Below are 25802 nucleotides of genomic sequence, written 5' to 3'. Positions count from 1 at the left end.
GAAATGCAAACATGGATGTCTAACTCTGAGGTTTTGTTACGTGGATGTTACAGAGAAAGTCTCAAAAGTACAGCAGCAAATTTCAAAGTATTTTCAATAACCACTTCCATGGTCCTTAACAATATGAACAGAGATCCTCTCAGTCTAAGGACCAGTTGCCTGGGAGCGTTGGGGTTTTTAAAGACGCGGCTTTGGCAAAGCATGGCCAAAAAGGCATGACAAGAAAAAAAATGATGATTCGAGGCATGAGTCTAAAATCTAAGACTGATTAGCTTCAATGAGAAAATAATTACCAGGTGCTTGACCAACCTCCAAATTATGAAAGGTTTAATGAAAGGGGAATATTTTTCCTTTTATCCTGTCCCAGCACATAGGAAGCAAAGGGGAAAAATATTAGCAAAATATACAAACGTTATTCTTGACCAGCTGGGTATTGGGAACTCACTGGTGCAAGCAGTCGAACCAAACCGTGTGGGTGGATTATTTCCTGACCACTAAAATATTCTGCAGCAATAATACACTCTCATGATTCAGAGTGTAAGATGATCTCCTGCAGGTGCCAGGCACGAACGTTTCCTTTCTGCTGGTGCAGTCATTGCAAATTACACCCTTGTTCCACCAAACCTCTCCATGCGCAGTCGGAGTCGGTGCGTCACATCCTGTCCTGAGCAGCACGTTGCTGCCCATTAGCTCCCTGAAATAAGTGTCATTCCCTTATTTAACACCAAGAGAGGCAATTGATTAATTATTTGCAAAGTGTTTTGAGAAAATAATTTGGCAGTCACCACAGAGGGACTTATTGTTAGGTGCTGTTGATTAGCTGCATTATGGGATCGTTTGCTCTGAAGGCAAGTGTTGGACTACACTTTAATTTTGCCAAAAGCCTTCTGTAAACAAGCTGTTTCTTGACATCAAGAGGCTTTTCCTACTTTGGACTGATTATAGGTTTGAAGCCTACTAGCTCTTAGGTACACTTGATAACCTTTCTCTTTTAAATGATTACAACTTTCTACAGTCAAATATTAGCTTTTGCAAAAAGAAAGCATCTTCCTTCTGAGCTGCCAATGTCATTAAAAAAAAAAAAAAAAACAAAAGAGCTAACTAGGAAAAAACCCAACCCTTTTTGTTAGAGGTAATTTTTTGATGTAGACTTTTAGCTTGAGGTTTTATTGATATAGCTGAGATAATTAAGCCTGATCCTCACCAGGCAGGGCTGTTTGAAGAAGCATTAGTACAGGTACAATGACATGTTCATCAGAAGTAACAGTCTGGCTGATTCTCTCGGTTCCAGCTTGCAAAGTTGCCTCGACTTTGGGTCTTTACAATTCTGGGAATGGAGCTGAGGACGTGGCCCAGTCCTGTTTCTCAGGATCCAGCCCCAGGTTTTTATTGAAAGGTAAATCCAAGACCTCGTTAAGCATTACATTTTGATTAGGGAGCATGGGCAGAGCTACATTACTGTCAGGATTTTTTGCAATTCGGATAGTTTCCACGGGTGCTAATGCTGAACAGCATCTGACACTGACTCTTGCAAACAAGTCATTTGACAAACATCAAAAGACACTTAGGGACATAGGTCTCACTGCTGGTCAGCAGTAAAAATGTCTGAATTTTGTAGCACTCCTTGCTGACTGCAGCTTGTTGACTGATTAAAAGTGATGTCTTTTCCTCGGCAGTGATCTGAACAATAAATTATCCATCCTATCTTCCATCCCTGGACAAACACTGAAATAACTAATAATATTGTCATTGCTCTCAATGTTTCCATTTTTCTGCGTTAGCAGGCTGTTGAGATGATGCGGTCTGTTTACTTCTATCTAAGATCATATGGCTTAGCAGGGGCAATACTTGATTCATGATAGGAATGGAGTCATCAGTCTTTGTCATCAGGCGGCTGGAGCCTTGGTTTGGATTACAGATCACTGCTTGCCTGCTTGAGGCACGTGTGGGCTCCATACAACCCATGCCTACATATGCCTAGGTCTAAATCTTGAAGAAGGTAGAAGTTTCTTACGTTTAAGGCATGTTAATTGCTGCTCCTCTCTGCTTGGGGTATTGGCAGCGTCAGCTCCCATCACGGAGGTCTGGGGGAGCTCAGCATCCCAGGGCATGGGGCTTTTATTAAATTAAAAAAAAGAACACCGGCAAGTGGTCTGTAATGTAAAGCCTACCTAGAGTGGTGATGTCTGATCTCATTAATGACACACAGTGAATCAACGCTGTGTGTCTCCTTCCCCGGCCGCCTCTTGTCAGGCTTGCTTGGTGGTCGTGCAGGATTTGTAGCGCGGCGTCTGTTGAAATGAGCTTTGGCCAGTTTCAAAGAAGCACTTTGTCATGAATCGTCAAAAATCCACCCTGAAAAGCTAGGAAGAGTGTTACACGAAAGTATGAAAAGCTGCATTATCCTGCTGTAAAATGAAAAGAAAAAAAGTCGTAACAATGGAAAAGGGTATGTTTGCCTGAATTGTCCATGTTTCAAGGAAAAGCAAGTTTAACCTGCTGTAATGCAGGGTCACTTCCTGTTAGCAAAACCCCCTGAAGGGAGAGGGAGGAAAACGTAAAAAGATACTTTACAGTAAAACAATATACTCATTTTACTCAGAGATCAAGGATTCTTTAAAAAAAGAGCTTTTGAAAACCTACCCTTGGTTTTGCAGAATATTTTTAACTCCTCCAATATCATATGGTTTTCACTAAGCCATATTTAAAAATTGAACTGTTGTCTTCTTCTTTCTTGCATAGGGCAAAAATGACTTTTCTCTGAATGTAATTACGATTTTGTTCCTTTTTCTCCTATAAGCAGCTGATCTTGTACAACTAGGATCTATACTTGCTGAATTTTATTAACGGAGTCATTCTGCTTTCTGTTTCTTGGAGTTTTGTTCTCCTGTATCTCCCAAAGCATTACACTTGCGTGTCTTTGTTCATTAGTTTTAAAGTCTTTCTTTGGCTGGGATAATAGAAAAAACATATATTGCTAGTCATCCAGTTGCAATTCTAGCTATTCTCAGAGGGGCGTATATATTTCAAGTTTGGTGCATGGGGATTTAGATATACAATTCCAGATAGTCTTAATGAGAGTAACAGTCCTAATTCCCCACACAGTATATTAAAAACGGATCCAGAGTGTACAGAGTCAAACTCTGTGATCTTACCTTTAAGTACCTTTGCCTTTTTCTTTTTTTCTAAATATCATTTGCATCTACATTCGTTAGTGAAGGTAACTGACAGCTGCTTTGAGGATGAGGGAGTTGATCTTTGGAGACCATCTCTGTTTTGCTTTGCTGTGTTTTCCTGGGGATTGACTGCATCTGGGTGTACCTTTTGAATTGAACGGTTAATTCAAGAGGGAGTTAGAGGAAAGAATTTACCAAATTGGCTCCGTTATTATGCTGATTGCTTGCGATGTTAGACGAGAACAAGGCGCACCTTTTCTTATTACCTTAATTAACTACCAAAAAAAAAAAAAAATCCCCACCATACTGTGATTATAATAAGGATTAAGATTTAGTTATAATATTAGTACAAGGTCTAAGGAAGACACTTTTCATGAAGAAGGATGCAGTGTTTTTATACCTGAATTTCCTAAGGAATCTTGCTTTTTCTAATTCTTTCTTAGTCATCTTTTTGTTGTCATAAAATGCTAAGAAGCAGCCATCAGCTTTTTTTTTTTAATTTGAGACCCCATCCCTAGTTTTGTTCATGCCTTTCTTCCCTTTCTCTCCAATCCACATCTTTGTGGGAATCCCCAGACCTTATGGGCAGAATGCCAGTGGTGGCATTGCTTTTAGCAGGGAAGGAGTGCAGTGCAGAAGGGAAGGCTGTCTCCATTTGCACTGTATGTAAGAAAATTCCTGGGGCTTAGTTCTCAATTCTTGAAGGTTACTGTACTTACACTTGGAAGCCAATATCCACAAATAGCTAGTTTGGTAGTTAGGAGTAAATGGAGTGTGAATAGTCCAGGCAACGCTTCTTTCTTTTGTTCAGATCCATATTCTAAGATGTTAGAGAGGAGAGACGTGACTTATGGACAACTCCTTCGCTCGCTCTGGTCTCCGCTGTTTTATTCTGCTCCCTTGCAGCCCATTTTCACCACCCTGATGATTCGGTTTCGGATACCAATGCCCAGCCGTAGCAAATAACCTCTCCTGGGGACACAACAGTGGTTTGAGCTGTCTGACAACCTCAGTGAAGAAGCTGGCTGGCTTCACAACACACACATTTGTTGCACAGACCGTTTCTTGATATGAAGGCAAATTATCTCCTACTGTGATGCTGCTGCCTTGGATGAGCAGAAACTCTTTTCTCCTTTCCACTCTCTTTTCTTCTCCTCTCTGCTTTCTACTGGCCAGTAAACTATTTTAATTTAAAAGATGATTTAAAGAGATAATCTGTTTTCCATTCAAGTTCTTTCTGTGGCTTAGCTGCCCTCTTTCCCGCCCCCCCCCCCCCCCCCCCCATCCATCTAGTATCTTGGCTGCCTTTGTGAAAAGACTTCCTTCTCTGCTGCTCTGCAGTTACTTAATGCTACCTGCTGCTTTCTTCATCTTCTCCTACCGCGCTGCCTGCTTCTACCTCTTCCCACAAACACTCTTTGATGCCCATGACCCCATTAATCTGTCCCAATGTTTTTCCTCTCTATATGTCATAAAACATTTGTAGAAACACAGTATGTAACTGCAGGTATGGGATCGGTCAGGGAATGAAGGAACAGATCACTGTAAATGCATGAGCTCCAACTGAGTGTATGCACAGAACTGAGTCAATCCAGTTTGTTGAGAGTATTTGCATCAAAACTATTTTCATCTGAGAAGAGAGCTAATTTTTGACAAAAGATAAGGCAAATATTTGCAATGTGTGAAAAGCAAGGAGAAAAATACTTTATACCAGAGAGAAGAGGGAGAGCTTGGATGCTAGCCTAGAATTTGGGAGCTCTGTGTGCACTTCATTCCTTTGACCAGATTTTCTGTATGGCTGTGAAATGGCTCAGGACAGGGTTTATCTCAATGAGTTTAATTAGAAATTCATTTTTTTGTCTACGCTTATCTTCAGGGATCCGTCACTAGAGGATCCCCTGAGAAGTTGACTCCTTCTGCCTGTATGGTCAGTTGAGTTTCCAGAAAGAAACGTGTTAAAAGCTTTCTGATCTGCATGGTAAGGGAAAAACACTAGGTGCTGTCCTTTAAAGTCTCTGATTTCCCCACAAATACAGGGTGATCGAAAAGAAACATCAGCCGTTCAGATCACTAAAAAGTGTAGGAGACCATAATTTTATGGCAAAGAATATTTCTCATCTATTGCAAGTGGATTAAGGATTGGGAAAGTGAATTGAAAACTTCCCGCACCGCACTGCAGGATCTAATTTTACTTAATGACTATGAGATAAGGAAGTGTCTAACGTTATGTAGCATTTCATCCTTCTTTGTGGATTGGATCAAAGAAGAAAAACACTTCTAATCTTCCCTCTGTCCTCAACCAAGACACTGGAGAGAAGCGTTTGGAGAGGGGCAGCTGCTGAGGATGAGTTAGCAGAGAAAAGAATTATGTGGCTGCTTTTAAAAAAGTGTTTGTCATAAAGCACCAGTAGTTTATTAAATGTGTTATGTCCACAACAGAGAATGAGGCAATCCCTGCCTGGCTGGTCTGGTTTTATGGTTAGGTCTGAAAGCAGGTGGGTTTTTTTTCCCCTTGTACCTCCCAAATCTCTCAGTCACCTTCTTTCACCGACTTTTTAATAGCTATTGGTCATTTCCATCTACACAAATCTTTAGGTCTCGAGTCAGCCTGTCACCAGCACTGCCAATAGACGATTTATGCACATTATTAAAAGAGGAGAGCAGAGTAATGTTGTGTGCCTGGCCATGTGGGTGCCTGCCTACCAGGGACCACTACCGAGTGGTTTATAGGGACAGAGAATAGTTCCCATCTGCACCTTCTTTCGCCCCCCCCTCGCTGATCTTGATGCCCTTTCTGTGTCATCCCTTATTCTTTGGATTTCATTTCCTGATTTATTTTTTTCTGCTCTGTTTCTTCTCCCTCCAAAACTCCGCCTAAAATGCACCTTGGAAAATGGACACTTCTGTGTGTTTCTGTGCCCATACACTCCATTTTCTAGGGTTTTGCTGGCAGTCGTGGTGGTCAGCTTGAATCGTCTTTCAAGGTCTGTGTCGCACAGAGCTTACCCCACTAGCTCTGCCGCTTTTGATACGGCAGGGTCCTGCAGTTGTAGCTGCTTGCAACATCCTTCTCATGAAAACAATCTCAGGGGAAAGTGTATCTTGTACAAATCGGACCTTTTTTGCTGCTGGTTCCTGCTGCAGCTTTGCACAGAGGTACGTCGGGGCACTAGAAATGCTGGAGATGGGGGATGCTTCTCAGGCAGCCACTCCACTACAGAGAGGTTAAAACCCTGATTCCCAAACCCCTTGGACCTCAGTTCTCATCACAGCCACCGTTGGATCTGTAATTATAATTTTGGTCAGGTTTAACCAATCATCTCAAATGTTCCTCTCAAGTGACTAAGAGGCAAGAGAAAGACAGACAGCATACCTTTTTGTCAGCGGTATCTTGACTCCTTCCACGCTGCCCATCAGAGTGTATCTAAATTATTTAGAAAGGCAGTTTATTATTATTAAGAGTATCCTCTGTGATTATTTCTATAGTCAGTAACATTTTGTTGCAGTACAGCTGCATGGCAGTCGTGATAAAATTTGTATCATACTTTTAAAACGTATGACTGAAAGCAGTTTTGCAGGAAATAAAAATTATGAGGACTAGAGGGCTGAGAAGAAAAATATTCCCATGTTTTAGAATTTGGGGTTGTTTTTTCTGTTTTTCACAGGAACACAAATGCTGTCGGGAAGCAAGAAGAAGCAATGCACCACGGGCAGGAGCAGCGCGACGGCCTCTGGCTCTCTTCCAGATACAGCATCCAGAAAGGCAATCGCTGCTGCTACTGATGGCTCATCAAAAAAGAGAGATCCCTCCAAAGGCACCTCCAAATCCAAAGAGATCCAAGCACAGGGCGTCCTGAAACCAAAAATGTCTCTCTCCAATAGTATGTGCGATAGAAAACCTTCATCAAGAGTCCTCTCGGAAGAAAATGTTCACAGGCAAAACCAGCTCCTAAAAAGTAAGGTACAAATCTTACTGTGGTTGTTAGGAATATGGTTTCAATAATAAGATGAGATCAGACTCAAAGAAAAAAGTGAAATAATGGAAAGTCAGTCCATTTTTGTCCAGCTTTAAGTGCTGAGTATGAGTCATCTGGTGAGAGATCAATCAACTAATCTGACTGTATACATTGCTATGGTTAATAGAAAACAAGATTAAAATGAGAAAGATAGGCTTACTTTGTAAGTAGATTCAAGAGAATCTTGAAAAAACATTAGAATTGCGGAGTCAAGTATTCCCAGTCCAATCAAGAAGCACCAGAAGTGAGGTTATTTTTACAACCTTGTTCTGATACCTTTCTTCCACTTCTGCAGCCTGTTTTTTTGACACAACAGCCTGAACTATGTGGTGCGCAGGCATAGTATGAAATACCTCGTTTGGAGAGATTGTCATGAAGAAAAAATAAAATACAAGATTTAACAATTGGTTATCAACAAGGTTTCAGCATTTAAAATGCAATTTCTTCTAGTTCAGCACTGGTTGGGATGTCTTACTTCCAACATTTATTCACATAGCTAAAATGGAGATGACACAAGCAGCTGTACTTATATACAAGGTGTTTTTGCAGAAGACAACTGACATGTACTATAGATTAATCTGGCTTTGGTATCAATAGGTTTGTGAGAAATTTGCTCCACATATACCTTAAATATGCTATAATGGTCATATAGCCTTTTTTCTTACAGCGTTTTTTCTTACCGATTTTTTGTAGGCAGGTAGGCAAAACTTTTTCATTATTGACTCTAAAGCTACTGAATACAGCACCCATTTAGAAGAGAGAAGCCTACATTCTGCTTTCAGTGCCTGAAGCTAAATCATGCCATTTCACTGACTGGAAGTGACTTAGTTTTACAACAGTGAAGCATCTGCTGAGATCTATCAAAAATAAAGTTAACGGACACCTCTGAAAACCTGGCTTATTGAGGAGTTTAATTTCACGTACACAGGTTTCAAGGATTTTTTCCAAAATGTTAACACGAACAGTATTAAGGAGGAAATACGGTTCAGGCTTTTATAAGGCAAGTGTACCCAACACAGATAATTTTAATATTTTTTAAGTACAATATAATATGTACAATATGTCATAAAAAGGAAAATATTTTAAGTTTATTGTAACCAAAAATTGAAATAAAACAGTAATGGGCTTTATTCCCAGATATTTAGTTGTAGAAATCAAATTATTTGGCAAGGAAGAAGTACTCCAGTGTGACTTTTCAAAAATAGTTCATATGGAGCTCTTCTGAAGTTCCTTTGTTATTTTTTATATTTTGTTATATTTTGTTAAATCTGTCCTCTAAATGAGAATCTTGTCAACTCTGATTTTTGAGCACATAGACTCTTTTGGTCCTAATTCGTGCAGGGAGCATCAGTCACAGAGCATTAAAGCATAATTATAAGTGTAGAAAATAATCTTTTTTTCTCAATGTGAATAGACAGCTTTCATAATAATATGTTATAATGCACATTAACCTTTTGTTTATTATTTTTTTCATGGAGGCTTTCCACTGGCTAATGAATCTATAGAAATGATAGAAAGCAAACCATATTCTCAGCAAAGAAAAAAACAAGAGTAGTGTTTATGAAAGCCTCAGTATGGTCAAAGAGAAATGATATGTGATTAAGGTCCATAACAATATGTTATTTCCTACAATACGTGCAATAAATGGAAATGAACTCAAACTGCAAGTCGCAGCATGATATCCTTTGCTTTCCATGATGCAACTGTGCTACAGAAGTGTCTTGCTTTCAGGAAGCAAATACCAGCAAACAGAGCTAAGCATCCAAGCGGTTTAATTACGCTTCAATGGGATGTCTGCCTTAATGTGAAAGATACTCTGGGTGTCACAGGGCACCGAGTAGCACCTATGATTAGATTTGATCTGTTCTGCTTAATGAGGCCTATTAATAATACTTTGGCACTCTTATTTCAGAAATTGCCCTCTATGTCTAATGAGGTGGAGAACCCAATAAAAAATTAACCATGCACTCTTAATGAACTTTTAAATCTCTCGAAGGTGATTATGAATTCTGTGGTTCGAGTGACAAAATAAAGGAGCGCAAGGAGGAGGATGAGTGGGAGCGAGCCAGGAGGGTAACACTATCCACGGCTCACTCGCCAGATGTTCCTCACGAGAAAAACAACGCGCTCACCCGGGCAGAAACCGTCTCCCAGCCTGAGAAAACACCACCAGCCCCGTGCACGCTGCGGGTAAAATAGCAATTTGTTGTTATTGTTGTTGTTAATATGGGGATTTATTTATTTATTTATTTATTTTTCTTTTTTTTCATGGATGGTGGTCGCTTCCTGGGAAGCGGCTGAGGGCAGAAGTTTGCATTTCCTTCCTTTTTCTCCTTTCCAGTGAAATTTTGGTAGCTTCCATCAGCTGCCAAGACTTGCTTGGCTGGCTGGTTGCTCCCCATTCTAAGCCCCACCTGCCATTCCCATAGAGGAACATGGTAAAAGTTGGGGGATTTACAAATTTCCCAAAGACACTTTTGAAACTGTACCTCGAAACTGCCAATTCCCCAAATGTGCACGACACCCAGTACCACGAGCGGCAGCCGTAGGTATGGACGTGACCCCAGGTTGATACCAAGCCCCAGCACCAGATGTGCTTTCCTGCCTTCTCCTCCGGCGCCTGTTGCAGACCAATCTCTGCTCCTGTCTTCAGTCCTAAGACATTCCTAAATGTTGAAGCAACCTTTGACTGAAAAGCGTTTTCTTTCTGGATCATCCATGAATAGATCTGCGTGACAATCTAAATAAACAGGAAAGTTTGTGAACTGTCGGTGACAAGCTGCTTCGGAGATGGGGTGAGACAAGGAAATAGGCAAAACATCAAGAACTTGAATTTGGATAACTTATAGAAATATGTAATTCAAAACCTTTTGGATATGTTTTCTGAAAGTTGGGGGTGTTTCAGAAGTTCTCCTTTGTCTGATCTGGGAATTTCACACCAGGGCAGCTTTCTAACAGTAAAAGGAAGTAAGGACAGAAAGGGAAGCAGTTGGCTAACTTTCATACAGACAAGCGATCATTTTCATTGATAATCTCTTACTGAACCCAGTTAGATGCATAGCACATTTTTTTCTTCCTTTTAATTCTTTTAAAACAAAGCGGTTTCTCTGTTTCCTATAGGAAGCACTAGAAATCCATAAGCCTCAGTTCATTTCTCGTTCACAAGAAAGGCTGAAGAGACTTGAACATATGGTCCAGCTGAGGAAGGCCCAGCAAAGCGATGCTCCTGCCAGCAACCAAGGAGCGCTCGTTCGCAAGCTTTCCTCAACATCCACTTCAAGCAAAAAAAAGCAATACACCATTCCTCACCCTCTCAGCGGTAAGTTGACCAGCAACAGGCCTGTAGCTGTCTTTGAAATCTTGCCATGTGTATGGTATTTCCATATTAACTTTGCACAAAACCATGAGACCCGCTGCTCCTGTCCCACCCCACCAGTGCTCCAGCGTCTGTCCTAATGCTCAAAGCAGAAAGTCTCTGAAGCACAGAGATGGGTTAGTGGGGATGAGGCGTCTTCTGTGGTCTGTGGCAGTGGAAGGAGACTTCCTTGGGGATGTCTTGTCATTGTCACATGCAGTTGTGCTCTTCAGCATGAGGCTAGTTGCTGCTAGTTGTAGAGGTGACAGCAATAAATGGCATTTCATACCTCTCATAGCTGACAGAAAGACCAGTTTGGGGAGAGAAGTGACAGGTAGGGGGGACAGGTGGGATTTGGGAGTAGGAGTCCCAATCCAGTCCTCTCAGCAGCTTCAGGAGTGGACTTGCCACTTAGCTCATGAAGCCCTCAGCAGCGAGCTAGCTGTGAAAGAACGCTTGTCCGCCCAGCAGCTGCATGCAAGGCTGCTAAATCAATGCATCTGAACTCTGTGATTTCCTAATGCGAGTTGATTAGGTTGTTTTATTACCGTAGTGGTGAACAGACTCAATATCCAGTGAGTAAAACGGTTCTCTCTGAGAAGCTCCCTTGTAGCTCGCTCCCAATAACAACTCTGTAAATATTATCTAGGCGCAAGATGTTAAACAAATTACTTTTGTTTTTCTTTTCTTTTTTTCTGTTTAATTGCCATCTGGCTGTTACTTAATTCAGTTGACTAAAGAAGAAGATTTATTTGATTGATTGGCATTCCTCTTTACATTTTGGTTTTAAAACTGAAGCCACATTATTCTACTGAAAAATAAATCAATTGAAAACGTTAAACAACTAGACGGGTCACCTGGAGGAAGCAGGAAAGAAAATCTTTGATGTCCTCAACACTGAGAAGCACATACATGTTTTTAGCTCCCTGGGGAGTGAGATTGGTTGCAGGAAAGGTGGGCACAGTCCCTGTCTCGGGGCTCTTGGCAGGCTTTGCATTGGAGAGTACCAGTTTTTATTGCTACATCTGTGCCGTTTGTCGTGGCACGAAGGAGTCTACCTTCTATCAGATACATCATGGGTTTTTATACTAAGAGCTAAACAAGCATAAGTAAACAAAGCACAAAACATGAATTATATTTTAAAGAGTCGACAAAATTCATTCACCACTTCAATTATCCAAGTTAATTTACTTGGGTTCCGATGTCCCAGGGCCGTGCTGCCCCGCGGTGTTGGGGGCTCTGCGCCAGAACCAGCAAGCCCTGCCAGCAGGCGATGGCACAGGCCAGGAGTTTGTCATATATCTTAGAAGAAGTGGCAAATACCTCCCCCTTTGTTTGGTCATCTTCAAAAGTCTCCCAAACCACTCTGCAAATACTTTATGAAACAAAAAAAGGAAAGGTTAAACGTATTTCTCCTTAAATTATCATTAAAGATTAATTTTTATGCTTGTTTAACGAGTAATAAAAGCATAATATTGAAATATATTCATGAATTATTCAAGTAAATGACTATTTCCCTCTTTTAGTTGTTGGTCATTAAAGACAATTTGTCTAAAGAGAATCTTTAGTTTCCGTAACTCATCTGCCTTTGTGTAGCCACATGTAATTTTCTGTTTGTGAGATCTTAATATTTTTATAATGACAGAAGTGTCATATGTCTGTTATTTAAGCATAACTGTAATTAGTAGTGGAAATCCTAGATCCCTGACAAAGCAGAACTGTGTAGGCTGCAGTTCAGAGGGCTCCGTAGGAGTGTTGTGAGCATATTTAATTTGCTCTGAGTCCTGACAATTGGTATTTTAGGACTTTTCCTGGTGGATGCTGTTGTGCAGAAGGATTAGTAGCATTAACAAGTCCCAGAGTGAGGGGTCTTTGTTTCCTACAGATGCTCCTGAACTTTCCTAGTTGCAACCCCTCTTGCAGAAGAGACAAGGGCTTCCCCCTCATGCTCACCAAGGACACCGGCTGCCTGTGTCCTTCTGATGTCTCTGCTGATGACACCAGGGTCACGGCCTTCTCCTTTCCTTCTGCCCGTCCCCAAAGCTGGAAGGAAGAGAAGTTATTATTCCGCATTCTCTGGAAAAGCCATTTTAGCATGTAAAATGTGCTTTTAAAGCAAGGAAGGACTTTGTCTCATATTTTAGGAAGCAAAAGTAAAATTAAATGAAAATGCAGCTGTAGTCCAGGTAGGGGAGGCAAGCATAGTTTCATTTACTGAGATGGGAAGTGGACATCAATATCCCAGTGACCTGAGGATGCCATTTCACGTTACAACCTGGTGCGAGGGAGGCTGTGGGCACACGCAGCCGTGTCACCGCCTGCTCTGTCGCTGCGTGTGGCCCATCTGTGCCCCCACACTTCAGTTGGATGAGTGAGCTGATCTAGCAGAAGCTGCTTTTTAATTACTATTTTTTAAATTACGATTCCCTCTTTGAGGTTTTATCAGACCAAATGACTGATGCAGCTCATCAAACAGTGTTGTGATCAGATGAGCTGGCGCAGGCAGGCGAGAGGGAGGGTGGGAGATGGTGAGGGAGGAGGGCAGCACCGCCTCCCTTGGCACCAGCCTCTCATTTTCATGGGCGTAATGAGACTGTGCTCTTCCCAAAGAGAGCTCCCAGGCTGCTCGTGTGCCGCACCCGTGCACAGATGACTCTGAAAGCTGCCTGGCAGCCAAAGCTGGCTGAGCCAAGGAAACATGGCAGGGTTCATCCCTGACTATGTATTTCAAAGCCATCTTTTCAAGTGGTAGAAAGCCTGGGATTTATGCAGGGCACAAAGTGCCCAGAAGAGGAAAAATATCATCCTAAGGTGTGTCCATATGTCCAAACACAGAAAGTCCTGAATGCCACCTCCATCTCTGTCTATACCTGGTTGTGAGTCGGTTGTGGTCCAGGATCAGCTGTCCAGAGAAGGGCGACGGAGCTGGTGAGGGGTCTGGAGCACAAGTCTGATGAGGAGCGGCTGAGGGAGCTGGGGGTGTTCAGTCTGGAGAAGAGGAGGCTGAGGGGAGACCTCATTGTTCTCTTCAACTACCTGAAAGGGGGTTGTGGGGAGGTGGGTGTTGGTCTCTTCTCCCAAGTGACAAGTGACAGGACCAGAGGGAATGGCCTCAAGTTGTGCCAGGGGAGGTTCAGGCTGGATATTAGGAAAAATTCCTTCCCTGAGAGAGTGGTGAAGCATTGGGACAGGCTGCCCAGGGAGGTGGTGGAGTCACCGTCACTGGAGGTGTTCAAGGAACGTGTGGATGTGGCACTGTGGGACATGGTTTAGTGGGCATGGTGGGGTTGGGTTAATGGTTGGACTTGATGATCTTATAGATCTCTTCCAACCTTAATGATTCCGTGATTCTGTGACACCAAAGCTGGTGGCTGAGGCTCATTGCTGTGTTATTGCAGCCATTGCTTTCCAGGGTATGGTCCAGTTGCCCACGGTGCCCTCGGCAGCAGCAGAGGGCACAGACCTGCCCTATGTCCTCCCTATGGTGCCAGCTACATTCCTGTGGTCCTCTGGAAGCCTATTGCAGTCACTTATAAAGGCCAAAACAGCTATTAGACCTCAGCCGTCATTAGACATCAAGGGAACTGGGCAGCAAACATTTGTGTGCACGCAGGGCAGTTGCTTTGCCACGTCCTCACAGCCACTGGCATTTTATTAGGTACTAGTACTACTGGTTCTCCTGTTCTCCCTGCTAGTCTTAAAAAATCTCAGCCAAATGCAGCCTGCCTGCAGGTTCCTTGGTCTCGGGAAGCTGGCTGCTCCTTCACAGCAACACACATTGAAACAACATTTGAAATGAAGAACCCAGGAGAGTTAAAATGATGACCTGGAAATTTGCTTAAGTATACAGCATCGTATTGATGGCACCCCTAGGCTTCAGGGTGTGATCTTGTGGTTGCTTTTTTTCAGGCTGACAGTTTCCTCCTTTCTTGTTTTTTTCTCTTTCCTGATGTCTTTGGGATTTGTGGAGGTAGAGGTCTTCATGGCTCTGAGGTTCATAGGGCTCATTGCCAGCACACCCTCATACATTTTCCAGTGGTCTTTTTTTGTACGGGCAGGTTGGCTGATGGGTTTAATTTCCACTGACTCTGACACAGTGACCCCAAGGATGGATTATAAGCCCATTTGTGGCTGGGCAGGGGTAGAGCGTCTCTGTGCAACCCCGAGGTGCTCGCAGGGCAGGTAGCTGCAGCGTTCTTGCCGCAAGCACTGGCAATAACATTTGTTATCCGATTAGTTTTCCACCACCGGAGGACATTCCCCAGCCCAGTTCCCTGTGTGCACATCCGTGCCCGCACGGGAAGGTGGCACAGGAGGGGGAGAGGTGGGACTGTCCCCTTGGGTGGCAACCTGCTTTCATGCAGGTGTAAATGGAGGTTAAACTGCAGCCCGAGAGGTTTCCCTATGCACTTGACAAGTTTGCTGCAATTATATCTCTCTGAAATTAAGCGTGTTACGTGCGCTTCACTCTGGACTTGAAGCTTTTATTTCAATAAAAGAATTTTCACTTAGAAAAAAAAGCAATGACCTCCAGAGATTTTTCTCCACCTGAAATTATTCTATCAGACGAAAGTGTCTTTATTGGAAATATGAAATTATTAGCTAGCAGTTTCCCAATGTTTTGACAGTGTTGTTACAACTTTAGTTTCTTGTAGGAGAAAGAAATAATTGGCATTCAACATCATTTCCATATAAATACCAACATCTGTGCAGTTTCCGTTTACCTTCTCATCCTCAAAAACCCGAAGTTGTTTACCATTTTTAATTGTAATTCACGAGCAGGATTTTACGAAATGCTGAAAGTAATCTTAGAAAAATGAAAATGTTTATCCTGCAGAAGATTTTATCGTCACAAGAGCACTTTGAAGGCAGAGAACCTGCAACTCTCACGCTAGCCTTTGTGCTGTGTAATGTCTACTGCTAAATTTCGAGAGTGCTAATTAGTCCAAGATAGACTACTCTGCTGTTGACTATGTCGAACAAATTAGAGATCCCACTGTGACGAACTGAATAGAAACAATGTTCAAATAACTGGATTTAAATCTCGAAAACCGTAATGTAATTACTTCAGTGACAGGACTACCAGCTGTTTATAGGCCTTTAAATCTGCATAATGAACAGCCTTGTGATCTTAGTGTACACAAGCACTTTCAGAGGTTTAACGAAATTTCTCAGGCACATATGGTTTTTTCATACCTTCCATTTTCCTTTCCTTTGAGAGGGCGGTGGTTCATTGGAAATGGCAATATAAGCTGAACGTTACCATTCAACCCCTACTGCGGTGCCTGCTGTGTTTCTCTGGACTTGTATCCAAATCCTGTATCTTTAGTAATATTTTGGAAACAAGTTTATACCTCCTCAGTCGTGCTTCTAAACCTTTCCAGAAAGCTTTATTGTAACTGCAAAAGCCTGGAGGGCGAGGATTGCTCTTTGTTTGTTTGTGTTTTCAAGGGGTTGGTTTCTCGAGAAGCTCTACGCCAGGGAGGTTTGAATTTGGACTCTGGAGAGAGGAGAAGATGGCAATCAGAGAACTTGCAATAAGTGTTCAGCCAGCAAATCCTGCAGCCGCTAACGTGCATCCTTGTGGTCTTCAGATGCCATTGGTGGCTGATGAGGTGTTTGCAGCCACCAGCCCCACTCTGCTCGTGTGCGACTTTAGCTGTGCCATTCTCGGGTTCCTTTTCCCCATCAAAATTCATAGCTAGCAGTAGTGCCACTGATCCTGCTGGCGCCTGGCCTCTTGGTTAAGGCTGACAGCTCTGAATAAAGACTAAGCTGCAGTCAGGTAATTGAATTAGGAAGAGGAATGACCTATTTTTATGATATTATTATTCATCACATTGATTAGAGCAGTGCCTATGAGTCAGCTGAACACGGCGGCACATTGCAGGTCACTGGCAGTGGGTGACACAGTCCCTCGAGAGCCCGATGCTCGGACTCGCTGTGATGAGAGGGGAGGAGGTGATGCAGTGAATGGGGTGACCTGCACATCCCCTGCATGCCCTCTTGGGAAGGGGGGACATAGCCAGCCTCTGTGCAAGGAAGGTGGCAATAAATTGGAAAATCTTCAAAAATGAAGAGTTTTCTGTGTGGATGATGACAGCGTTGAAACAATGTGCCTTATAAGGGGTGACTGATGACGTTCAGTCAGTTTGCTGGGGGATAATTTCATTGGAGTCTTGAAGTAGCCAAATAGAAAACTGAATTTTTGGTGATGGATTTTTTAATCCGGGAGTAAACGGCCTGATTTCACCCATGATTAGAAATTGAAACTAAAGAAGTCAGGATTAAGAAGCTGATGCCAATTTTACCAAAGATAAGATTTATCTTTTGATTAATTTACCAAGATCTGTCATACCTTCTTCATTAATTGCTATTTTTTGAAAGAAATTTTATGCTTTTCAAGACTACATGCCTTAATCAAAAAAGAATTATTTAGGAAGGCCAGGTGAGATGCTAATTAAATTTTTCTCTGGATGAAATCCATGAATGTTCAAGTATCATTTGGACAGAGGGGACTGAAATCTCCTGTATCATGCCCAAAATTAATTTAGTATGAAAATGTTTTCATAAATCTCTAAGCCACAGTGTAGGACAGACCTGAACAGCTGGAAAGCCCATGAACGCCATTCCTGTGGGTCCTCTTGGGTGAAGGACCACGTCTGAACTTCAGCGTTTCTCTGAAATGAGCAGAAAGTCCAGGCAGTCTTACCATCAAACCTTTAACTAATGGGTTATTGCATTTTTTATAAATAATACCAAAACCTCATCTGTTGACCGCAGCTGAAGTAATTCATTGCATGAAGTCATTGACATACAATGTGCAAAAGTTTGGGCAGCACCCCTGGGTGTAGGCACTAGTTTATATTCTCTGGATGAATTCCCAGTCAAGTGCTATGGGCACGCTAAGCTGAATGCCACCTTGACATTTATCTTGGATTCAAGGCTAATTTATTTTTTGGGGGACTGTTGATTTAAAAAAGCAGTGTTTTAAAAAATCTTTTTTATTTTTGGACTTCTCTGGGCAAGTGAGCTTTTGGTGAATTATTTTTTTCAGTTCAGTGAAAAAGCAGTTTAATTAGAGACTCACCATTATCAGTGCTTTGCTTTTCAGGGACTGGCAACACATCCTCAAAGGCACATTTTAGCTCCTAACAAACTTTGAGAATTTGCATTCATGTTAGGAGAAAATGTATGTATATTCTGACGGGCAGAGGTTAGCCTGTGATAAATTTTGCCACTCTTTTGTTAAGTGTTTCAGTGATTTAGTGGTAAATAGGAAGTCAGGGGAGGGTTCCAACACAATCATTTTATCTGTTCTCTGTCTAAACATTTACTAACTTCCTGAGCAAGAAAGTTACTCATCCTGTCTGAGGTGCAGTTTAGCATTAGTTAGAATATATTACAGTGATGACCCAGTTACCTTCATTTACAACTTGCTGAAGTGGCTTCTTTCTCCTGCTACGGAGATGTCAGACCACTGTTGCACACAGCGTTGGTGTAAATACCAGACGCTCCGTAGTTTCATAAGGTTTGAATAAAACACCAATGAAGTGTTTCATGCCTGTCTATACCTTTTTTTAACTGCAGTGCATCACTGGAAATGCTGAACGTCTGCTTTGAAATCCCTTCTTTTCTATCCTTCAGAATAGTTTTCTACTAAAATAATACGAGGCTATGAAATTTGATAAGGAACTTTGATAAAATGCAATTTAGAAGACTATTAACCTAGGGAATTGTCCACCTTATGCCCCGCTTTGATCTTCGCTTGGTAGGAAAGAATGGTAATTCAGGTCTTCATGATGCGTTTGACGGGTTATTATAGTGCTGAATGTGTGCTGCTCTTCCACTTTGAAATACGCTTTCTTCCCGGTGTTGAATATTAACAAATATTTAAATGCACATATGATTTTTATTTTCTCATTTATACCAATTTTTATTTATTTTTCAGTTAATTTTTGAACTCTCTTCCTAAAATCTGTCAAGGATTAGCCTTATTTCTGCTTGATGCCTGCATGTGATTTTTTTTCTCATACATAGTGACCTGAGAGTGAGCTGAGAGATACTACATGAGTGTTTAGCCATAAGTGTTAACCTTTTGACTCCAAGCCGCTTCGCAAAGGGCATTTTTATAACCAACGTAAATTTATTATTTTCTTGAAGGATTTTCCCCAGAGTCTCTTTTTAATCCTTCCCTTCAAAGCCACTGCCACAGCCACGTACGTAGTTCCAGGCAGAATCGCGGGAAGTGGTGGGTCTGATGCCCTTCAAGACTGTTTCTGTGCCATCGAGAGAGGATTATTCTGGAGGAACAGCCGTACGCTCCAGCACCCGCACAGCTCTCGGCCTCTGCGGTGCTTCCCACCGACTCGAACACAGAGGCCAGCCTGTCTTAGCAACTCGTGGAAAAAATACAGATTAGCTTGTCACGCTGTTTACAAGATAGGTCGCAGGCCTGCAGATCCCGGGCTGGGTTCTCCATCCCTCGCATGTTCTGCTGGCTATGCACAGAGGTCTGGAAATGTTAATGTGTCATTAACAGCTTTTACTTAGGAAAAAGGTGGGGGGGGCAATCCCCAAAACAATTAGTTTTGTTCCAGAAATCCTACGTCTGAGAATTCCTGGAATAAAAACTCATAAATTTGAGCAGCTGTCACTCACGGTGCATAGGAAATCGTATAAAACCCAGGCTCTGTGCTGGCCAGTCATGCTGCCTGATGGCATCGCATCTTGGGAGAGGTCTGCCTTGACTGACTGCGGGAGGGCTTGGTGCAGGTAGCGCAGGTTTCTGCTGGGGTGTTATTTCCAGTGCCCTCAGCTGCTCTTCCCTGCCCAAGAATAGGGGAACACGCAAGGAACTGTCACACCAGGGATCTTGTACTGAGGACCATATTAACACACGGACAAAAAAGATGCCCGAATTTGCTGTGCAGCATGAAGCACCTCCTATTTTTGTTTTACCACTGCAGAGAACCCGTAGTGATGGCTTTATACGATTTCAGGCTGATCGTGTGCCGTTCTCCGGGTTAGAGGACATGCCTTGCGGGAAGGGATGCGTCCTGCAATCCTGAGCTGTCGGAACGAGGTGTGCGACCTTGAGCAGCAAGGGACTATGCTGAGGCTGCTCTGAAGTGTGCTGGGATCCACACTGGTCCCAGAAAATCCATGACCCTGGACCCTAATCCTTCTCCAGGACCATCTGGGTCACAGGCAATCTGCTCCCTTAAGTTTCAGGGTTATTTGGACAGCAATAGCATCCAAGTGTTTTTTCCTTTTAAGTTAACGAACACGTAAATGAACATAAACCCACTGATAAATAAAAGGCAAATTATATTTTCCTAGCAAATTGAGCATGTTTCTTGTGTGTACTGGAGATTTAATAAGCGTGATTAAGCGTAGACAGCCGCTGAGTGGAGAAGTTAGTTCTCAGGCAGCGGAGGCTCTGCAGCCTCCCCTCCTTTCTCAATTTGTGCTTTGAAAACTGTACAAGTTCAGAACAGGAACTGCTGCAAAGCTCCCTTTTCTTTTTACATCGAGATCCAACAGCGATCTTCAAGGACATGTAGCGTTTTCCTGAGAAACATGGTAATCTGAGGATGACTTTGCCTCTGGGTGTAGCCCCATAAGCCGCTCGAGGCTGTTTGGTTGCTAAGACATCTCCCATAAATATCCCTGAAACATTTGGTGCCTTAAGCGGCAGGGAAGCAGACCTGGTGGGAAGGGAGCCTTTTTAAGGTAGTGGTCGCTGTGTCTGCCCAGGGCCAGTGCCTGCACTGGGCAGTTCTGGAATGAATTATTCTCTGTATTTACTTCTCTGCCTTGATTATTGTATTTTGTCTCTTCAGTGGGATGGCAGAAAGAGGCCGACGTGGTGCCTGCTGTGATATATGTTATGTCTTCTAAACTTCCTCAGAAAATGGAAGGGCTTAAAAGTTTGCACGTATATTTTTCTTATACATATGTTCTGCAAAGATACTGGCAAAAATACCTTTCGATGTTCAGATTACTACGACTACGCAGGGCATCATACCCCTGTCCTCAGCGCCCCAGGGAAACCACCTGGGTGTAGGCAATGCTCTGGTCATCCTGGTGTAAATCTAAATAAAATTTTTGTAATGGTTGGACTTGATGGTCTTACAGGTCTTTTCCAACCTTAGTGATTCTGTGATTCTGTGTGATTCTGTGAACATTGCTGTGCAGGCAGCAGTCCTCTCCTCCCTCCTCTCCCTGATAAACGTGGTTAAACACGGTCTCCTTCATCAAGAATCAGTTCTGATTCTGTATTTACTGGCTTCCCACCTCGTATGAACACCATCCCTTCCCATTCAGAAAACATTTTTGCAAGGAAGGTGTTAAAATTACCTATTGCTGAGACTCACCGACTGCTAAGATCGGTAATTATTTTCCCGTATCCAGGGAAATGCTGATCGGAATTATCACAGGTATCTTCATGTTTGATCAGGAAAGAGTAATATAATTTTCCTGCTCCTAACACTCAGCATAATTATTCACAGTCCTGCAAAACAGGTATAAATTGAATCAGAAATGATCATACCAGGCTAGGTTCCCAACACACACCAGCTGAGGATGCAGCCAGTGTGCGCGGGTGCAATTGCCTGCGTACGGGGAAAACGGGTCGCTCAGTACAGCAGGAATCTTTGCTGGTTCTTGATCTGAATAAAGGGTGTACACAGCCGCATGTGACAATGAAAAAGGCCATATGCATTTAAAATAAATGAACTCTGCAATGAAGCTGGTTGCTATGGGTCTTAGCCATCCTTCCCTTTCCATAGGGCAGCTTCGGGAACCAATTCAGCTCCAGATGAAGTTGTTAAATGCCTTTCTGTTGTCCTATGGAGATCTGGATCCGGCCTTAAGTCATCAAAAACGTAATCAGAAATATCGTATCATGACTACATGGAACGTGACATTTAAAATTTCAGTAAACGCAGATTCCTCCAATATTAACTTTATTTTCCCTCTGCTAGATAACCTCTTCAAACCAAAGGAAAGATTCATTCCAGAGAAGGAGATGCATATGAGATCAAAAAGGTACAAATCGCTGAGGTTTAGAGTTCACTGCGAATCACTGCCACCTCGTGCCTAAGGCAGCGTATTTCCACGTCATCTTCATACGCTGGAGGGTTGGTCTGTCACACTGCTTGCCGTGCTTTTGGGCAATGCTCTTGGTTTTCTTCCACTGTATCAATATAGACGTTTGGGTCAGCCCTGCCCTTTCAGCATCCTTTTTCTAGCAGTTTCAGATGGCATGGGGTACCCACGGTGTGAAAACAACGTCCCTGAGAGATACCTCATGCTGGACCTTCAGAAATGTGAGCAGTACAGTCACTTTGGGTTTTTTTTTTTCATCCTGATTATGGCATGTAATGTGGGAATTACAGCAAACTGTTAGAAATGTGGTGTCTGACCTTTAACTGCCTTGCGCTTCGCGCCGTCATTTACAGCAAGGAAAGCTGCAAATGGCTACCATGCAGAATTCACCCCGTTTTTAAGAGTGAGCAAGATGTGTCCCATTTCTCTTCTCCAAAACACAATCTCCTGGCTGAGTGCAAGCCAAAACTCACTGCCTCAAGAACTCAGTACTGCAAAATAGTAGGAGGAAAAATCAGACCTAACAGGCATCGTACGCATGCAAAGAACAGGACTGCTGCGAAGGAAGGTCCGACTTTTCAAACCCCTGGGAATTTTATCATTGATTTCAATGGGAAGAGAGCAGACCAGAAGTCACCTTTTTGAGGGCAACTCACGTTATTTTTTAAATGGACAGGTTATGTTCTCCTTGGTAAAAAGAGTTCCTAAAGACAGTGAAAAAATGTTAACAGTCGACAGTCTTATAATGATGGTTTTCTTACGTTTTAGAAAAATACTTGAAAATAATTGCTTAGTACTAATTTTGTGACATAAATACAAAAAAAGTGTGCAGGCCAGATTCTGGTTTGAATTATGTTGCTATAAATTGAAACCAACTCCATTGAGCTCATTAGAAGCTACTCCAGAATTACACTGCTGCCTTGAGATAACCTGATCCCATCTCTTTCTTTACTTTTTAGTCCAAAATTAGAAGTGTTTTTCAACAAATCAGATTTTATATAAAAACATTATTGTTAATAATGTATAATTCCCATGCCGTAAATCTGATTTAAGTACTTAGAGATGCCTGTTAATGACAAGTATTGCATTGAAGGCGAACATTTCCTGTAGGAAAACCAAATTATTTCTGAGTCCCAGGGATGCCGTGTGAAGTTAACTTTCTAAATTAATTCCAGGATTTATGACAATTTACCTGAAGTAAAAAAGAAACAAGAAGAAAAACAGAAACGGATCATCATCCAGAGTAACAGGCTGCGTGTCGAGATCTTTAAAAAGGTAAGGATTTACCGTGAATGCCAAGTATAGTTTGGCAACACTTCTTTGCCTGTGAAAGGAGTCCGCAGAGGCAGCACCTGCCTGGAGAGCCTCTGCTAACCACGTGCAAACCCTGAGAGCAAAGGCTGTCTTTTAAATCTTGTCTTTGGGGTTAGGCACTTCTTTAAACTTGAATTAACAGCTGAACCTTGTGGCGGAATAAGCACTGAAGACCTTTTTTTTTTTTTTTTAAAATGAGTAATTAGTTAGTTGTGGTAGAACGCTGATTAGCACAGTTAATCCAGGTGCAGATCTGAGGCATTCCCAGGCAATCCTGCTCCACGCTGCACACAAGTACCAGTTTTTCCTTGTTTAAGTAAGTGTGCCATTCCTCCGTGTAATTACACCCTTCCCCTCCAAGACGGAAAAGCTTTCAGTGCTTTTTTTTTTGAGCAATGTAGCCAGTAGATTTGAAGTCTGAGAATGCCAATACCATCTCACCTACAGTATCACTGAAGATTTCTACAGTTACAACCACCTCATGTATTTTAACGGTATCTTAAGACTGTTTTGCTTTTTTTTTTTCCTAGCAACTACTGGACCAACTCCTTCAAAGAAACACTGAGTGACAAAGGATTCTCTTGCCCATCATCCTAACTGGATCTTGAATGCCTTTGACTGCTAGATAAGCCATAAAATTTACTGTTATCATCTCAATTACCTGGAGGTATTTTTCTTGTCTTTGGCTCTTTATATAAAGAAAGATCTTTTATATTTCAACTGAAATTTTAAGGCAACTTTCACGTAATCAAGAACAGTCTAAAAGGGAACACAGCTATTTCAGAGCATCACCTTTTGGTCAGTTTACCCAGAAGAAATAATTTTAAGAATTTTTAATGCAAATACTGAATTACAGTGGTATTATTTATCTTAATATTTTAAAAAGTATACGTCTCTGTAGCAATGGAACTGGCTTTATAAGACCTGGAGAACTTATTTCTCTGAAGTATTCTATTAATTGATTTCCTGTGAGTTAAATCCATGAAGTAAAGAAAAATGAATATCATTATTTGTTATGTTTAGAAACTAGCTGAAATAGCATTACCACATAATCATAGCAGCAGCAGCAGTTTCACATTAATACTTAACATACCAAAAGGGACCAATATTTTAGCTCTCTGAAGAACTCTATTCCTGTTTATATAGTGAATCTGCATAGCAAGCTTACCTGTTAAAGAGCAATATTTAAAAATTTGATTATAACACTGTTTTTTGTGTTTTTCACTGTAATATATACATTTTACTCCACTTCTGTAAGCATTAAGTATTTATAGAAATGGCATATTAAGAAGTGGTGCCAAGAAGTATGTTTGCATCAAAACTGCAGAACTAAAACCATCTGTAATGTTTCCTCCAAAAATATTTAAATCTTTATTTCTACATTTTGGAAGTAAAAACAACCAGCTTACAAACCAATGGAGTTTATTTATGGAATAAAATATGAATATAATATTGATCCAACTGCTACGTTTTTATTTGGTACTGTTAAATATAACACAATTATTGAAACTGCTTGAGAAGTCATGCCTTTGTACGCCACAAATCCTATGGTAAAAAATATTGCCCATAAAAATCATTGCAAGTGTTAACCTCTGCTGCATGAACACTCAGTTGAGAGTGTTTGAATGAGGCTGGAATTTGGCCTTTGATATCTATGCTTTATTTTTCTAATCTAGCCTGGGATGTAAGGTCAGGTTTTTTGGAAGAGGGATGTTTGTGAGCTGGGCTTTGGCCACTGAGATAGTCTCCAGCTGTGTGACCTGTGCTGGACACGAGGAACCTAGTTATATTTTGTGCTCTGACCGTCTCTGTTAGATTACTTTGCCTCTTTGTGTTTCAGCTTCCCAGTTTGTAAAGCAGGATTAATGATGTTAATTTTTGCTCACAGAGAAGATACAGATTTATTGAACAAATATATTGCATTCCAGATAGGTATTTTTAAGAACTCATCAATTAGTTCAATACATTTCAAGAGGGCATGTGAGGTAAGGTAATGCTGGCTGTGAGGAAGAAACTGCCAGGGTTCTTCCCCCACAAAAAAGTCTGTTTTAACCAACCAGGTAATGCTGTACTGGGAACTGAAGTCAGGGCTGGACCACACATAGCTCCAAGTAGAACTTGTAAAAGGGACTGCAAGCAGGAGCATCCCCCGAGCTTCGCAGCTCAGCTGCGTGGTAGATCTGCTCTCCGGTGCGTTCATTGATCCCTCTTGCTGCTCTCCAGGAAAAACATGTGGTCTGCCTCAGACAGGAGGGCCTTTCTCTCTCTGGTGGACTTCTGGGTCCCCACCACAGAGTGATAAATTATAGCCATAAACACACCCACACACATAGTCTCCTAGACTGAATCTGAAGGATTATCTTTCAAGCTTTCTTCCACTTACACATCGCTACGACAACGAGAGACATTTCCTGTAGAAGTCAGTGCCAAAATCCCCTTTGATTTCCGTAGGAACCTGGCATTTTTCCCCCTTGGTTCCTTAGTCCCTAGTTTCTTGACCTCAGAGAAATGCAGCTTTGGTTCATCAAGTTTGTACCCTTCAGGAGAATTATTCCTGCACGCACCCATAAAGAAATGCTATATACATCTAAGCCTGCTTGTAGTCCTACCCTAGAGCCACAGCAAGACATTCTGGTATGGAGACAAGACATTTAGCGTTTAATATCCAAGGGCATCTGCATGGATTGCAGAGGGGCACACAGCGAGACACTCGCAGCCGGGGTCAGGGATGTCCCCTGGTATGGGACTGATGCCTAGTGCCACCAGGAGAAGAGACCCCCGAAACTTTTTGCACCACTTCTCTGGCAGCGCAGAAGAGCCAGAGCCTTC

At 42.1% G+C, this 25802-nt stretch overlaps 1 protein-coding gene across 1 annotated transcript in view; it reads left to right on the top strand.

Annotated features, from left to right (window-relative positions):
* Positions 1-23542, top strand: part of C9H10orf90 (chromosome 9 C10orf90 homolog) — a 67916-nt gene extending 44374 nt beyond the window's left edge. The window contains exons 4-9 of the mRNA XM_009813245.2: positions 6842-7132; positions 9189-9382; positions 10313-10511; positions 21536-21599; positions 22835-22934; positions 23504-23542. Coding sequence (XP_009811547.2) covers positions 6842-7132; positions 9189-9382; positions 10313-10511; positions 21536-21599; positions 22835-22934; positions 23504-23542 — 887 coding nt within the window. The remainder of the gene's footprint in view (positions 1-6841; positions 7133-9188; positions 9383-10312; positions 10512-21535; positions 21600-22834; positions 22935-23503) is intronic.
* The last annotated feature ends 2260 nt before the right edge of the window (positions 23543-25802 follow it).

Source organism: Gavia stellata, chromosome 9 (genome assembly GCF_030936135.1).
Source record: "Gavia stellata isolate bGavSte3 chromosome 9, bGavSte3.hap2, whole genome shotgun sequence".
In the NCBI taxonomy this organism is placed as follows: domain Eukaryota; kingdom Metazoa; phylum Chordata; class Aves; order Gaviiformes; family Gaviidae; genus Gavia; species Gavia stellata.
Note: the sequence above shows the minus strand (reverse complement) of the source record. Positions and strands in the feature narration are given on the sequence as shown.